The 17,900-nt window shown below is 38.7% G+C and overlaps 2 protein-coding genes across 2 annotated transcripts in view; one reads left to right on the forward strand and one right to left on the reverse strand.

Moving 5' to 3' along the window:
* Positions 1–17,900, forward strand: part of LOC134662377 (MAP kinase-activating death domain protein) — a 68,579-nt gene that overhangs the window by 34,589 nt on the left and 16,090 nt on the right. Inside the window, exons 19-24 of the mRNA XM_063518584.1 lie at positions 3,189–3,389; positions 4,114–4,297; positions 11,610–11,809; positions 13,431–13,589; positions 14,222–14,374; positions 16,067–16,166. Of these exons, the coding sequence (XP_063374654.1) occupies positions 3,189–3,389; positions 4,114–4,297; positions 11,610–11,809; positions 13,431–13,589; positions 14,222–14,374; positions 16,067–16,166 (997 nt within the window). The remainder of the gene's footprint in view (positions 1–3,188; positions 3,390–4,113; positions 4,298–11,609; positions 11,810–13,430; positions 13,590–14,221; positions 14,375–16,066; positions 16,167–17,900) is intronic.
* LOC134662375 (speckle targeted PIP5K1A-regulated poly(A) polymerase-like) lies at positions 4,512–5,988 on the reverse strand. Its single transcript, XM_063518582.1, has 2 exons — positions 5,774–5,988; positions 4,512–5,458 (listed from the first exon to the last, which is right to left on the reverse strand). The coding sequence occupies exons 1-2, from the start codon at positions 5,943–5,945 to the stop codon at positions 4,557–4,559; spliced, it is 1,074 nt and encodes a 357-aa protein (XP_063374652.1). The 5' UTR covers positions 5,946–5,988; the 3' UTR covers positions 4,512–4,556.

A 17,900-nucleotide genomic window follows, 5' to 3' on the forward strand; every position in this document is an offset into this window, starting at 1 on the left:
GCACATCTTAGCTTAAATTTGACTAACATTAATTTCTTTAAGGATCACTCAATCCCATTAAGTACCTACGAAATGATTGTTTACTCATTGTTTTGCCAGTGACGAGGGTGAACAACTACCCCAAATAATAAGGTATAGTCGGCGAAACGTAAGATTGAATTAATATTCTACAGTTATGAATTGACCCTTGTTTAGTACCTATACATATATGATGCTAGGGCTACCCATCACTTTAACGGTACAGTCACCTGCAATAGGCCAGCTACATGCTGAGTTGTGACCCTTTTATGGCATTTGCACTTTATGTTATATAATATATACATTGTATATGTGTCAACAAGTTTTTGTCATCTGTGTTTGTCATAAATAAATGTATTTTCTTTCTTTCTTTCTTTCTTTCAATAGTACGAGGGGCGTTCAATATATAATGAGAATGAGATGCAAACTCTTTAAATATTAGGAAAGTAAATACTGGCCGACAAAGCTAATCTACCTAGCTGATTGCCATGAAAAAAAAAACTAACTGTTCTTTGTTTAAAAAAAAATACGGCGATTTCTTTGCGATGATATTGAGTACGTTAGCGAAAATGGAGAAAATTGAACTGCGCGCCGTTATCAAATACTTGTGTTTGAATTTTTTTTCTATGGACCAAGTCAATTTAGATTTACGGGACACTTTAAGGTCTAATCCTCCTCCGTATTCGACAGTCGCACGTTGGTGCGCCGAATTTAGACGTGGAAGAACATCGACCATGGATCACCCCCGCTCCGGACGCCCTACTACAGCAGTAACTGAAGAAATTGTGAAAAAAGTTGAAAACTTAGTTTTGGCGGATCGTCGTGTCACGGTTCGTTTTATTGCTGAAAATGTAAAGATTTCAACGGGGAGCGTGCATAATATTTTACATGAACCCTTGGGTATGAAAAAGGTATCAGCGCGTTGGGTACCCAGAATGCTTACTGACACGCAAAAACAAACTAGAGTCGAGATTTGTCAAGAAGCTTTGGACCTGATACAGCAAGACCGGGAACTTTTTTTGGCGCGATTTATAACAATGGACGAAACATGGCTCCATCATTACGACCCTGAAACGAAACTGCAGTCTATGACATGGAAAAGGCCATCATCTCCAACTCCGAAGAAATTCAAGGTGGGCCCATCTGCCGGTAAGGTCATGGGCTCTGTTTTTTGGGATTACCATCGGACCAAGGGGTCGTAATGATTGAGTATCTCGAGCATGGAGCCACTATTACGGGCTCTTTATATGCCAAACAAATAGCAACATTGCGCAATTAGATCCGTGAAAAACGGCGAGGTAAACTCTCGAAAATTGTGTTGTTCCATCAGGACAATGCACGGGCACACAAGTCCGCCGTTGCAATGGCTGCAATACGTGATGCTGGGTTCGATATCCTTAAGCATCCTCCGTATTCACCAGACCTCTCCCCTCGTGATTTCTACCTATTTCCGAGATTGAAGGAATACCTAAGAGGCAAGAAATTTGAAGACGACGACGCGGTAGTCGCTGCAATATAAGATTTTTCAAGTACTCAAGATGAAACCTTTTTTAGAAATGGAATTTTAAGTTTAGAAAAAAGATATACTAAGTGTATTATGCTAAAAGGTGACTATGTCGAAAAATAAAATAACATTTAATAAAAGTTGTATATAACATACTCATTCTCACTTTTTATTGAACGCCCCTCGTATGTTACTCTTCGAAGGCCGCGAAAATATATGACACGCTCTTATGGCTCTACGAATAGGATCGTGTTAGATATTTTTTCGGCCTTCGTTGTGTAACATATTATTGCAGGTGACTCTACGTACTAATTGACCCTTGTATAATACATATATGAAGCTAAGAGCTTCATATATGTATTATACAAGGGTCAATTTATAGATCTTAAATATAAATTCTTACATAATCCGTTTGTAGTGGAGCGGTGAGAGGTTAGGTTTCCTAGGCGCTTCCCATACGGTCTAAAATAAAAATCTGCAATTTATATCAGATATATTATATGGGATTTTTAAGGTACATATATATATCCCTTATTTTTTGTTTATGGTAGGTATAGAAAAACCCAACCAAACCATGGGCCAGAATGTGATTTTTTCTCCCGCATACCATACCGCTCCTGTATGTCGCGAATGAACCTTCATATGCGATTTTTTAGGTACTTAAAACTTTTGATTAAGTAATATCTAATAATACAAGTACAAAACACCAATTTTTCTTTATTATGTAACAAGGATCACAATTTACAAATAGTCACTTAGTCTTAAAGCTTTCACTAAATCCTTTGACAAACATGCCATATAGTTACCATCTAATAGATGATAATTTACTTCCAATATAAAGTAAATAATTTTTGTTGGCTTATGCACTGTTTAACGTCTCGGCTTGTCATGAATTCACAGTTTTGTCTCAGAAACCCTAACTCTGTTCATGTTTTAACTCTGTCATATCATTAGATCTATCAATTAGAACTGCGTTGAAAATTGTATCGTAGTCACATGCGTTTAATAATGGTAGGTACCTATGACTTTTTGGCTTAAGACGGAAATCTGACATAAATTATACTTGGGGCCACTTGCTCCATCTAGGGTTAACTAACTCCGAGTTTAACCGGTTAACCACGAGTGAAAGGCTAACCCTGGATGGCGCAAGTGGCCTTGGCAAGGGTTTATCCATTAATTGCGTCACACGTAATAGGGAGAGGTATACTTCGTTTTTTTAAGGATTAGAAATTTGGTAAACAATCTTGATATGTCTTTTAATTGAAAAACACATTTTAAAAATAAGTTACGGTAAATATGTAACTATTATGAATCTAATACGATCTTTTATAGTCTTCTGCTTTCATAAGTAATAGTTATTGATTTTTAAAAAGTGTTTTTCAATTAAAAGACACATCAAGATTGTTTACCAAATTTCTAATCCTAAAAAAAAACGAAGTATAGGTGGTGAAGAAAATGTGACATGTGACAAGGGAGAGGAAGTCACAAACTTTGTGACGTCACTTTAACTTATGGTTTTTTACGGTTTTGTTTTTTTTTATTCGCTGAACAGTTAAATAACTAGTTTTTGCAATGATAATCATTTTTGTTTATATAATTTTTATTCCTAATTGATTCCTTGAAACAAACTTGCAATTGCCGTATTCCAATATCTAAATGTTTATAGCTGACGCTACACGCCAAAAAAGCAGCAGAGGAAGCGTCTAAAAGCGTACAGGAAGCATCCAAGTCCGCCCTCGAAGCCAGCAAAACAGCCACGGCCGTCAGCAAAAACACCTTCGAGGACCTCACCTATGTGGGGAAGTCGACTCTGGGAGACCTCACTAAGAGCGCTAAGGAAGCCGCGGCTAAGAAAGGACTGCTTAAGGTGAGATTCATACTATTAATATATTTTACAGAGATTTATGCATCGTGTAAATCGATGAGATAAAAAGTAATGGACGAGTTCCATCAAAAATAAAATTGCACATTTTTAGTTTTTGTGCAATAATTGTTACGAATTTGTAAGTTGCATTTTAAACCTATGTGTGATTTTTTTCTTTCGAGCGAAAGTCAAAAAGTCAGGATTCTAATCGATGAAATTTCTAGAAAGACCTTAAGACTGCTAATAAAATTTTGGGCAACCGTATTGTGATCTAAAAAAGCGCTACGATTTTTCAAAAACTCTGTTGTCTGAACCTACTGCAATTCCGCGTAAAAATCTCAAAAATCGAGGTTTCGTACTCGACTGTTTCCTCCTCCAAAACTTAACCAATCGTAACTAGATTTGGGAATATGAATGATTATGAAATTATCTGTGTCGGACCGTTTTGCTTTTTTGGCTAACTGGTATCAGTTTTGAATACCACGCCTCTCATTGCGGCAAAATAAATTAGGCCATTTTCGCCATGTTTCAAGGGCTCTAGCGCCTTAAAAAACTAAAATATCCAAAAAAGCAAAACGGTCCGACACAGATATTGATAATAATAATCTGTGTTGAAAAAATCATTGCTCTAGCTTCTAAAACCAAGGAGGAAACAGTCGAGTACGTTTGTATGGAGAAATGACCCCTCCTGTTGGCTCTTAACCTTACTCCAATATGTTCCAAACAGGGTGAAAGCCAAGATGGCGGGTCTACGCCGACCGCGCCGGCGCCGCGGCGGGACTCGACGGCGCTGCAGACGACCAACCTCTTGGCGGCCACGCATCGGGATTTCTTCTCGAACATTAGCTCCGACCTAAACGGCCTCGCGGCTTCCACCTCGAGCATGTTCAGCGACTTGTTTGGCTCCAAAGGTGACTAACGCTGGATTAAATCCATATCATTGATAAGCGGGTAAAACATTTTTCAAAAACTTTTTATTTCAATACTAACGGGTTGGCTTAAAGTAATGTGAAATTTTTATTTTCAAAAACACGATTGAGTTTACCATATTAAAATCCTTAAACCTATAGCAATTGAGTTTTTATTGATGTTTTTGCAAATAAAAATTCTCATTACTTTAAGCCAACCTGGCAGGTTGGTAGGAAACCTAAAATAACAAACTAGACATTCCTAATTTGGTTTTGTTAGAATAGCGAGAAGGAAGGTCTCATCAGATTCTGATCCACAAAGCTGCGCCGCCGACTTCAAACACATCCTTATATTTTGAAAGAGTACAGGCGAAACGCCATAAGCGCAGTTTCTGTTGTGCCTAAACACGTCCTGCACACACATCGGCGTGCTTAGGTCAATTGGCTCGCATAGCTTGCGTCTCAAATTGTCTTTATACAATTCAAAGTCCTCTGAAACGCCACTGATATCTTTATAACTCTTGCGGGCAATAGAACGACCGGTGAACACGGATATTACATTTTCTTCGAAGTCGTAAGCGCTGTAGAATTGGAAAAAGCCCATCAACAACTGCCTAAGCGAAGACTGAATATTGTTAAAATGTGTAAACTCTTCAAAGGCTACGTTCCAGTTCCGCCAAAATATATATGGAACATTTGTTTGTAGCCTCCGTATGCTAGGCAAAACATTCAAATATTGCAAGTAGAATATCATCATAAGAATTATGATATAATTTCTAAAGTATGGTCCTAACAGTTTATGCACTATCGCCCAATATTTAACCAGAACCACTAGATCCCGAATTTTCTTATCCAAATGTAACAGGTGGTGCAATAAATGTATATAATTTTTTTCTTTGCTAAATAATTCAGGGGATGTTATGATCAAATCACATTCCCTGTTTGATGGCAAATGTAAGATGGTAACCTTCCGGCAGGGAACGTCATGTGCGATGGCGGCTAAAATCTTGAAGACGTCAGGACGGCGACTTAGAATAGCTTTAGCTTCTTTGCACATCTCTTCAACGGGCATATTCTGGTCTGGAATTTGGAGGTAGTAATCTACGTCGCTAGTCTTCAGAGCTGTGCCTCCGTGTAGGGAGCCGAACAGTGACAATTCGCAACCTGTGACATTAAAAAGGACACGTATTAAAAATACTATACTTTTGAAAACATTTTTTCCACAACCACGAGTACAGTCAATTACAATGTGATTTGAAGGTACCCATCTTTTAGTGAAAATGACATGCTTATAACACTGTGTTGATGACGTCACTTTTCGTCGCGTCTGTCATTCCGATATTAAGTTTAATTTTCGATTAGCTTTTGGTTTGATGATAAACGTTTGGCTTACCGCCATATTTAATGATACGATTAGGTACCACCAAATCATATTGTCGTCGTATGGGAGAAAAATTTCATTATAGAATAGAAATTGACCTGGCCAGTGTGACCCCACTGTGTTCATGACATCCTCGTACAATCGCAGTAGATCGTTTTCTGCTTGTTCTGCCGACAGTCGCACATGACAAAACAACTGCTCAAATTGCTCTTCAAATGTTCCTTTAAGACACATCCATGATATATCCGAAAAATCACAGCGTGTGCTCATTTCTTTGCTTAGAAAAATGATTATTTAAACGTTGGTTTTTAGATTTTGGCTAACTACTTATAAGTACCTATCTATATAGGCACTTAAATATACGTGTAAGTATTGTAAAAGTACCTATTTGGGGCACAAATATAATTTTAATATGAAGTACGTAATAATATAAATAAACGTTTTGGTTTTAATAGTCACAATTAGTATCACTCCTAGAAGTTGCGTGGTGTTTAACTGACTGGGCTCCAATAAATGACTTACTTTATTTAGTTACGGTACTCACATAACAATTTAGTCACGCCCGAGCCTGACTAATGACAATCCTTATATAATCATTAAGTCATTTGCGTATCAAGCCTTAGAGAATACAGGAGAAAATCGATTAGCAATTACTAACGTAAGTATATGTACCTACAATTAGCAGTAAGTAGTAGTAGGTAATTAAGCAGTTTTTAATGTTCTGCACCCGCTTTTATTAATGAAATTGTAGGTACTCAGATTAATCAAAACATTTCGCCCGTTCCACTACTTCTGCTCTACAGTACGATCATAAGTTAGTACAACATATTTTGGGATGAATATAACAAGGTTGGGTGAGGTACTTCTAGCAACACAACAGCGGGGCAAGACGAACACTTAATACTGTGAAACCTGGTTAATTGGCACCTGGATAAATGCAAAACCTCAATACTTGCAACCAAAGGACCGGTCCCGGTCCCTTGAGACCAAAAGGCCTCTATAATTGAAATTTTTGAACCTCTATAATTGCAATATAGATTTTAGTGCTTTTCGTAATTTTACCTCTGTAATTGACCACATCGCAACTAAGACCTCTATAATTGACACTGTGAAAAAAACCGTTATTTTAGCTCTTCTTAATACCTCTATAATTGAAACGAGTCTATAAGTAAGACCTCTGTTACTGAAATAATGTAGACTTGTAGAGAGCAGAAACAATATTTAAATAGCAATGATAATTTTATTTTAAATCTTCACCCAGAATTCAATTTATTAATTGGGTATCTATCACAGACTGTAGTAGGTGTTAAATCCGGAAGGGATTCAACCAACTTTATCTATGGGAGAGCTGTAAACCTATTATGCCTACCTCCTACTGCCCTAGTCAACCCTAAACAACCCTAATTCCCTAGCCCTACCATAGATTCAGTTTACATATAAATAAATATAATAAACAGGGATGTCTGCACCTTTGCGACCTACGGGTACAGACGGAAGGTTTGAAGGATATGGGTAAATGGGTTTTGGATAGTCACTGCTAGTTACACAGACTCATGCAACTAATTAAGGCGTGAAGGTGTCTTATGCCACAGTGACGGAGAGTAACCTGGTCGATGAAGTAAACACGGAGTCCAAATGAGAAAAAAGATTTTATTTACAATGATTATTCTATTTATACAAAAATTCTGCATATGAGTGATTCTATACAATTAAAAGTTACGTTCGTGTGCGTTTCCGTAGTCGGCGGTTTTGTTGTCCCAATTTGCTCTGCTGCTGATGTAGTCGTATGTTCAACGCACGTGAACATTCTGGCGCGTCTCCGGAGCAGGATCAGTGTATGTTTCCAGCTCGTATAGTTCTAGTGCGAGCTCGTTCTGTCGTCTCTTTGGAAGAGCGTAGATGTGTGGTGTGGTGGGGCGCCGGGTTGCAGGCTGGACGCTGCCGCCACTGGGTTGAGGTTGATCGCTGCCACCACTGGGTTGAGGTGGCTCAGGATTGTCGTCGCTCGCCGGTGACCATGATCGTCTGGCTGCCGTTGCTCGTAGTCGCCGTATCACCTTTGGACCAAAACAATATATTAGTATCGTTATAATTATGCATCCTAAAATAGTCGAAAAGCTAGCTACGTAGGTTTGGGTAGTTATGCTACTCCAAACAGTATTGTCTAGGGTTGTTTGTAGGGCAGTTTCTTTATTCTTTAACTTAGTAAAAATATCTAATGAATTGTCTAATACTTGTTCTCTTGAAATATCTTTATGACTATGAATTAACGTTTGATTAATTAACTTAAACTTAGCTACTTTACTAAATGACTCTAACACGTTTGTTAGGGCTAATCTCTTGGCAGCTAACGTAGTCGTAATTGTTTTTATAATACAGTTTTCTGAAATTCGTATTATTCCTACGTCATGAATGATAATTTCTTGCCTCTGACCGTCACACACAATGGACACAGTCTCTGGGTATCTAGTCAAATATAGCCAAGTGTTTGTCATCTGAAGTTGTTTCCAAATGATATCGCTAGGTATGTTATAACTGCGAATAGGACAGTCGGTAGTGTTGTCGTTTTTGGTTATCAGTTTAACAATGCAATTTTGGTGTAATTGCATGTTCTTCACCGCCAGAGGAAAACAAATATAATTAGTTAGTCTATGCAAACAGTTCTTAAATTCATCGTGAGTAAGTTGAAAATATCGTTCATTGTTATAGTCTATTCCCATAAATGTCTGTGGAATGTCCATGCTCTCAAATGTTCCGTTACTATTTTTCTTAGGAATCGGAGTAATGTGTACTAACATGTATCTTGCCTTTTCTGCTATGGGATAATAGGCTAATACTTGAATGTGAGTTTCGTTTTCGGACAATCGCGTACGAATCAACTGAGTCTGAATGATATTTAAATTTGACGGTAACTTGCTGTTCGCTTTGGTGATAATGTTTGCGACATTTTTAGGGTTCAATACACTGTATATTGTTGCTTTTGAAATGTATATCTGCACGATCCCCGAATAATAGTCCATTATTTCCTCAATGTAGTTGTGTGCCAATTGGTACGATTGAAGTACTTGTATTTGAATAGTATTACTGTTTATTGACTTGTACCATTTGCTGTTTTCATTAATGTAGGTCATTGCTAGGTTAAGCTTCGTCTGAAATCGTTCTAATTTATTTCTAATCCTTTCTTCTGTGTCGTTAACGGTTGAGATTGTCGAGATCATAAATTTTGTTTGATGATTAGCAGCATCTATTAGCTTTTGCTGGTTTTTTTGCAAAGTGTCCATATTTTTGTACACTTCGTCATTGACCCCGAAAACTGACGTCATAAACTGGCCCAGTAATCCTCTTTTTTTCCGAGTGTGATTAATTTCGGTTAAGTATTCGTGAACTTTTTCAAGTTTATAAATTTCTTCTTGCAAGTGGTGATAATACTGTGTACAGTAAGTTTTACTTTCAATTGACGTCGCGTAATTACATAGCGCCTGAAATTGGTTTGACACGTCTTTCGTCTTGTTTAAATTTTCTTCTAACATGCGTCTTTCGTAATGTAATTCGATTCTAAATGTTCCTCTATCTAGAGTCGCATTTCCCATTTGCTCAATATAGAGTCCTGGGCTAAGGTTCTTGGTTGTGTAGTTCGCTCCTGTGAGACTACACAATGACAACATGGTCAAACACATTGTCATCCAGTAATAAAAGGCTCCTTTTTTCGTTGTATAGTGATTTGTCGTATATTTGTTTGCGGTTGTGTTTTTGGCAGGCGTTTTACTCGTTGCTGTATCTAAGTTTTCATTAACTGGTAATGGTATAAGTGTGTGGATGGCTCGTTTCTGGTCGGCTCCCTGCGATCTCTCCAGAGTTACAACCCTTGTCGCTCCGTCGTTTCCCGGATGAATGTATTTAATTTTTGCTAAAGGCCATTTGCTAGGCGATATGTTCTGGTCTTTGATTAATACAACAGTACCGATTTTTAAATTCTGCTCGTTTGTTTTCCATTTATAGCGTTGTTGTAATTGATGTAAATATTCTTTAGTCCAGCTGTTCCAGAAGTCTTTCTTCATCTTATTTACGAGTCTCCAGCGGTTTAATAAGTCTGTGTTTGTGTCAGATATAGGGTCGGGTACGCCTACTGCTTCTCGACCGATTAGAAAATGACTTGGAGTCAATATAATATTGTCGTTAATGTTGTCCGACTGTATGCACAGAGGTCTGGAGTTCAGGCATGCTTCAATTTGGGTCAAGAATGTGGCCAGCTCCTGATATGTTAACGTGCTGTCTCCTATCACTCTTCGTAAATGATGTTTCATTGACTTGACTCCTGCTTCCCAAATTCCTCCGAAGTGCGGGGCTGCTGGTGGTATAAAATGCCACTGCGTGCCAATGTTCGTTACTGCATTTTGAAACTGCGGTGATTGAGTTATGTCTAGTATTTCTTTATGTAGATAATTGGCGGCTCCTCCAGTAATGCTCTTCTCTCGTCGATGTATTTCTGCGTCTTACGTGTTTTTGAGTCTTTTTTGATGTTATCCCATATCCTCTCGATATCCAAATAGTCTTTTTCTTGGCTTTTGATTACTTCGTTGATCTGCAACACGTCCATTGTGTCTTCAGTCTTCTTTTTTCTTTCTTGATGCCCTACTTTCCCTAACCTACTCCTATTTACCTACAACGTCAATACGTCAGTGACCCTGCGCCCTCGCATATAGTATGTGCAACTCAACTCTCAATCAACTGGTGGAACCCGCTTGTGGGAAGCCAGCGACCGATTTGCTACTATATGGGTACCTTCTCAGGGAACACTAACGTATAGGTACTTCAGTCCACCACGCACTGATGCTTTGAGTACACCAGTACACAGCTTTCCAAAGTGTCAGTCAGTCAAATCAAATAAGGGACAAAGAGGGCCGCGGTTCATAAGTTGCTCGAAGGACCAAATGTTAAATCCGGAAGGGATTCAACCAACTTTATCTATGGGAGAGCTGTAAACCTATTATGCCTACCTCCTACTGCCCTAGTCAACCCTAAACAACCCTAATTCCCTAGCCCTACCATAGATTCAGTTTACATATAAATAAATATAATAAACAGGGATGTCTGCACCTTTGCGACCTACGGGTACAGACGGAAGGTTTGAAGGATATGGGTAAATGGGTTTTGGATAGTCACTGCTAGTTACACAGACTCATGCAACTAATTAAGGCGTGAAGGTGTCTTATGCCACAGTGACGGAGAGTAACCTGGTCGATGAAGTAAACACGGAGTCCAAATGAGAAAAAAGATTTTATTTACAATGATTATTCTATTTATACAAAAATTCTGCATATGAGTGATTCTATACAATTAAAAGTTACGTTCGTGTGCGTTTCCGTAGTCGGCGGTTTTGTTGTCCCAATTTGCTCTGCTGCTGATGTAGTCGTATGTTCAACGCACGTGAACAGTTTTGATTAAATCAAAAACATAATATGCTTTTTACATTCCAATAAAACTTTCTTCTACAATTCAAGGGATTATTTAAAAAACCCAAATGATTATAAGCAGTAACTAATGAAGTGTAAAAGTGCATGTTATATAATATACAGACCAGAAACCCAGAATCTACTTTCAATGGTTATTTGAACCTCCATAAAAGCAATTTCTCAGAACGCAACCTCTATTAATGAGAATTGACACAACGATTTTTTGAAACCACGTTAATTGGCACGACCTGCTTAAATGAAAAACCTGGTTAATTGACAAAAAATTGCCGGTCCCTTGAGATTGCAGTTATCCAGGTTTCACTGTATATATATACATATTTAAATCGTACCCCTCGCTTCGGAACGATAAACTCGCACCACACTTGTAGTCCGTACATTTTCAGATTAAAATTTTATAACCTCAAAAGTTAGTTACCTATTGAGGTTAGAATTTTTTTATCCCCAAATCCAAAATTGTCAGGTAAGCAGCAGAAGTCGGGCTCGGCTGGGCTCGGGGCCGGGCGCGGCGGCGCGGCGGCCGCGTTCGGGCCGTTCTCGGGCGGCGCGCGCGGGCTGGTGGCGCGCTCGCCGCTCGTGCGCCACGCCGCGCCCGCCGCGCCTCAGCCCCCGCCGCAGGACCGCTCCAGCGCCAACGCGGAGAACCAGGCCTTCCTCAACGACGTACGTGCTTTTATAAGATTCTATTTGTCCCATTGTTTGTATCAGGGATGTTGCGGATGCAGATTTTTTGACATCCGCGGATGCGGATGCGGATGCGGATATTTAGAGGCTCACAACCGCGGATGCGGATGTCAAGATTAGGTACTCATAAAACGTCAAATATTAAATTTTTAGTATTTTTATATTTAAAAAAACTAAACTTTTAGTATTTGTGCGTTATATATTTAATAAATAGTTACTTGGCCGACTTTTCTGGATCTAGACGATTTCGTTATAGGTAATGACGAAATGACCTAGCACTTACGCCGCCGCTAAGACGTTCCTGTACTGACTTGTTCGACATCCGCATCCGCATAAGCTCCGCATCGATTTTATGCGGATGCGGATGCAGATGCGGATGTTGAAAATAATGCGGAAGTTCCGCGGTTGCGGATGCGGATGTTCGCAACATCCCTGGTTTGTATGTACTCTTGCGAGCTAAATTAGACCCACTTCCCGTTATTCCATTGACCTGAAACTTCGCATGACTACCGATATAGGTGTCGAGTTGCTCCGAGGGTGGAGACCAGAGGTAGCCGGGGGAACACGGTGATAAAATATCGCAATCTTATGCGACGCGATGTGTTCGATGTGTATTAGTTGACTGTTAAAAGAAAAGTACGCTCTACCTTAAAATCTTGTATCATGAATGACATTTTTAACAAAAATATTATACATAGGCATGAACTAATCATAGGTTATCTTATAAATCACACTAAGGTAAAGTCTGAATTTCACGTCGCTAAGATAAAACTGACTTAAACTCGCCAATTTATCACGCATACAGTTATTTGCTTATCAGGTTTCACCGAATTACCGCCCGTTCCTCGAGATGTGAATGTGTGCGTAGGAGCGTATATTATACGCTATACTTATGAGAAAAATCGTTATGTTATGAAATCACACACAGGACACAGTAGTCTTAAGCTTTGGATTCCTCCGAAAGCGGTGCCGTCATATATATAGCGACCGCTATATAGCGGTGAATGACGTCACTAGAACGTTGTCTATGTAAACAATATGGCGCGGTTTCCTAGACGGCGTTGATTGTCAACATAACGTAAAAAAGCGGTGCCGTCATTTATTTGGATGACGCCCGTCATGACGGTGTCGATGGTTTCGTGAACGTTTTATTAGATAGCGGTGAAGCCATTTTGAATAAATGACACGAGATTTGGATAAATGATCTTCCGTACTACGATTATTTTCCTCTTCTGATGATATTTCATCCTCCAAGTAAATTGTAGATGGTCAAGCAAATCTTGTCAGTAGAAAAAGGCGCGAAATTCAAATTTTCTATGGGACGTTATCCCTTCGCGCCTACATTTTTCAAATTTGCCGCTTTGACCTTGGTGGCTGACGGTGTGTTATGACGCCGTGGTACTTTCCACATGTCGTCATCGTAAAGACGGGCGTCTTTTGCGGCCGCTATATGACGGCACCGCTTTCGGAGGAATCCAAAGCTTTAGCGATGTTCATGGATCCATGTGTCCGTAAAAGGAGTGGGTAAGTTTCACAGTTTCACAATTAAGTTTCCTAATGAAAAATGTTAGGAATATAAATACATACATTTTGTACACAGTTGGTGCAACATGTCCTGGAGGGTGAAGGCGTGGGTTGGCTCAAGCTGAACAGGCTGAAGAAGTTGATGGAGGACGAGTCTTACCGCAACATGGTGCTGAGCAAGCTCAATCGGAACCTCAACCGCAAGACCACGCCTAACGACAAAGTCTACGACGTGGCAAGTTAACTTGGCCCTTACTTAAACCTATTTTATGAGTCCTAATGATATTTTTATATATGTCACCGTAAAATTGTAAGCACTCGTCAGATTATAATCTCGCTAGTTAAATTATAAACTGACGGTAGGGAGATTATAAACTAACCTAACCTACGTTAGATTGTAAACTAACGGGTCCACAATCTTACGGTGTCATATATATTATTTCAAACTGTTTTGAAAAAAGTTAAACTTTATGTAGGTACGAAAGGCGGATTTAATAGCATGAGGTATTCTTTACCAAAAACCTTAACTGTGTTATGGCATTGAGCATACTCAACGACTACCTCAACCGCAAGACCGCGCCTAACGACAACGTGATCAGTTCTTAAATACCTATAAAAGAATAAAAAACTTTATCATCTGTCTTGTAAAAGTAATTTTTTATTGGTGATCGGGCGTCAAATCAGTTTTGCCGTCCTAGTAGATATATACTTGGTCAACCAGATCTTGACAGTAGAAAAAGGCGGCAAATTTGAAAAATGTAGGCGCGAAGGGATATCGTCTCATAGAAAATTTGAATTTCGCGCCTTTTTTACTGACAAGATTTGGTTGACCAGCTATAGATACAATATTGCCGTATCTTTGAACAGTTTGTCAGCAAGCCAGTGTGGAAGGGCATGCTGCGGGTGCTCCAAGCCGTGGTGCACGGGCTCGAGCACACCTACTCCAACTTCGGGCTGGGCGGCATGGCCTCCGTGTTCCAGTTGGCCGAGATGGCGCACACGCACTATTGGAGCAAGGAGGTAACTATTGCGACAGGGGGCATAGCCAACCAATAGGCTACATGACTAATTTTTTTTTATGGTATCAATCGATCGGATTTGTTTTTAGGATCAAATGTCTATATGGGACCCATTGCATTAAAGTAACACAAAAGTCAGAAATTGTAGTCAAAGTCCGACAGTCGCACTTCACTCGCGAAACGCCCTATACAAAACGGCCAGAGGCCGTGACGTCATCGCCCATCTTGTAGTATGGACAAAACAAGAAAATTGCGTTTTTGTCGGTGAAATATTGCGTTTATGTATATAGTTGCTATACAATATTTTTTTGGATGAAATGTAAGGAATCGAATGGTACAGTCACCAGCAAACATATATGACTGTGGGCAGCCGTGCAAAAATATCTGATGCTCCATTGGAGGCATAAGTATATGACGACACTACCTCGGTAAAAATATGTGATGCTTTGTGGCCGGCAAAAACATCGTTAGTCTGTATCCGCATAAATATCGAATCGGGTCGCTTAAAAATATTTGACGCCTCATAAAAATCAAAATTATGTGATTACTCTCATCTGGCATAAATATCTCTCCACTGTGAATGCAAATACATGGGATGGCAGACGGACCGCCTATATATCTGACACGAAATTATGAAATATGTACGTCATCAATCGGCAAAAACGAACCATACCTGGATAGCATAGAGTCTTAAATTGTATGAAGTGATTTGACAATTCACGAAAAGAGTGCAGACTTGTCATTGCATATGTCTGTCTCACGTATTTCATTTGCAATTTTAAATTGTGACATAATTCAGGTAGACTTTTAATAGAAGATGTGTAATAAAACTAATAAACCTCCTTCTTACATAAAAAAGGATGATAAAGAAGTCAACTTGTGGACTGTGACAAGGACAAACAATAATAGTGCTTTCGCTGCTACTCCTACTGAATGATACATAAGACTATCCCGTTCGGTCATTTCCCCCACCCCTCATGCCAGATCCAGTTATATACTAGATTCATGATATGATTGCAATACGTTCAAATTTACAAAAAAATTATATCCATTTTATTCCGTCAAATCGATGATAGAATATAATGTGAGACAGACATATACAATGACAAGACTGCACTCTTTTCGTGAATTGTCAAATCACTTCATACAATTTACGGCTCTATACCAAACATGTATGGTTCGTTTTTGAAGGTCGATAACATATTTGTGATTTTCCAACGTGTCAGATATTATAATAGGCGGTCCGTCGTCCATCCGATGTATTTGCTTTCACAGTGGAGAGATATTTATGCCAGATGAGAGTAATCAGATAATTTTGATTTTTATAAGTAATCAAATATTTTTAAGCGACCCGATCCGATATTTATGCGGATAAAGACTAACGATATTTTTGCCGGCCACAAAGCATCACATATTTTTACCGAGGTAGTGTCGTCATGTACTTATGCCTCCAATGGAGCATCAGATATTTTTGCACGGCTGCCCACAGTCATATATTTATGCTGGTGACTGTACCCTTACTTTTATCGTTTTTGGAAGTTAAAAAAAAACTTAAATTTTGAAACTTTCTGGTCCAGTATTTTTGTAATGTTTCAATATTTTATTTTAATATCCACATTATTGTGATAAATTGCTCGTTTGCTATCTATTTTACTAGATTTTGTTATAAAATTCAACATGTGTCATGACCCAGGTGGCCGGGCTGGAGCCGAGCGGCATGGGCGGCTCGGCGCTCGCCGACAACTACCTCGACACGCCGTCCGAGCCGTGCTCGAGGAAGAGCTCGCAGTCAGGTCAGGTTATATATTGGCTTATTATTAACCGGGCAACTAAAATATTAAACAGGAACTTTCATTGGGCATATAATAATATAATTTGGCTGTGCATTAATATTTTAGCGCCAAAAAATATATATCAGCCTCAAATATAAGCATCATATTATTAAAAAAACTGGCAGCAAAATCAAGCCACCCAAAAAATGTATAGGGAACTTAAAGTGATAGGTTGGCGTCTAAAATAATAAATTGGCAACTAATATTGTAAAGCGATCATAAAATTTAGTTGTCATCTAGTTGTTCACACCTAAGTAATCAACTAATCATAACTGAGCATATCGTTTCAGCTAGGTAGTATTTTAATAACACGAAAGCAGTTATATTTAATGAATATTGGACACTTTTTACACAAAACACTTCAAATTAATTTACCAATACGCAATGGTCAGTATACTTATAGTCGAAATTTCTAATCATGAAACGCCTAATGGTCATTATACCACTAGATCTATAAAAAATTTAATTACTAATTTCAATAGTTACCACTGTGTACTGCTAGAATCAACAGATAGGTGCGATGACGAGCGAAGCGAGGAGGAGCGTGTTAGGTTGACCGTGTAATGACCAAACAAAATATTTTAAAAGAACTTCATTTTTGAATTAATAGATTGCCGTTTTCTTTTTAAAATGTGCTTCATAAATGGTCTCCAATATAATTATTCAGTTGCCACATAAATACTTGGTACCTGCCTAAAAATATTCAAACGCTGTAACGGCATTAAAATACAGCTCATATTGATATATTATAAGGCTCCGTTTTTGTTGCCAAACTATTAATTTTAGTAGCCATTTCTATTTTTTTAAACTACCCAAAATCGATTAATTAGTTGACCGGTTAAATACGTACCTTATATATTTTAACTAAACTACCTAATCATCGTTACCCCTATCTATATAGTTCGTTTTTTAGCATTACAAAAAGACTACGCGATCGGGGCCACTGGCCCATGTTGCATAACAATCTACAACTAATATTACAAGCGGAACTCCTTTTTTAATTAGTGAAATTAGAAAAGGAGTTCCGCTTGTAATATTAGTTGTAGTTTGTTATGCAACATGGCCCTTGACATGCCTTTTAACTGAAAAACGCTTTTAAAAAATCAGTAACTATTATCATGAGAGCAAAAAAATAGTGTAAATAATCGTATATGATTCATAATTGTTATATATTTGCCGTGACTTATTTTTCATATTGTATATTTGTCATTATTATTTACCTTTTTTCTAATGCTAAAAAAACGAACTATAGAGGACAGAATCCGAATCCGGAAAACGCAAACCCGTGCGTACCGATTCTAGAGCCCGTGACATTCGAATGACGCCTGCAGCAGCAGGATTGACGTGGGCGGTGTCAATGTCAATCTCCATGATAAAATCTCATGCTCGCTACGCTCGTGGTTCAATTTTAGAAACAACAATTTTGCCTCCTTGTAAAACAAATGACAATTTCTTGAACATCCTATATCCATCCTATGTGTGTGTACAGTTCGCCATCTGATACATCGGAGCGGTCAAAGCGCTCACAAACATTTGAACAAGTCTATATTGTCAAAGCGTTAGAGTGCGTGTCCAGATATTTTTGAGCACCTCGACCGCCCCGATATATCTGATGGCGACTGTACTTACCTACATATTTATCTCTTCAAGTGGCAGGAACCGGCTTCCGGACAATTTAAGTCATTTAGATCTGAA

Source organism: Cydia amplana, chromosome 3, assembly GCF_948474715.1.
Source record: "Cydia amplana chromosome 3, ilCydAmpl1.1, whole genome shotgun sequence".
Lineage (NCBI taxonomy): Eukaryota > Metazoa > Arthropoda > Insecta > Lepidoptera > Tortricidae > Cydia > Cydia amplana.

Bases quoted from the DNA above. Each gene is read 5' to 3' on its own strand.
- LOC134662375 (XM_063518582.1), bottom strand. From the start codon at position 5,945: ATGAGCACACGCTGTGATTTTTCGGATATATCATGGATGTGTCTTAAA. The intron at 5,459-5,773 runs GTCAATTTCTAT...TTAATGTCACAG, and splicing joins AGTGGGGTCACACTGGCCAG to GTTGCGAATTGTCACTGTTC.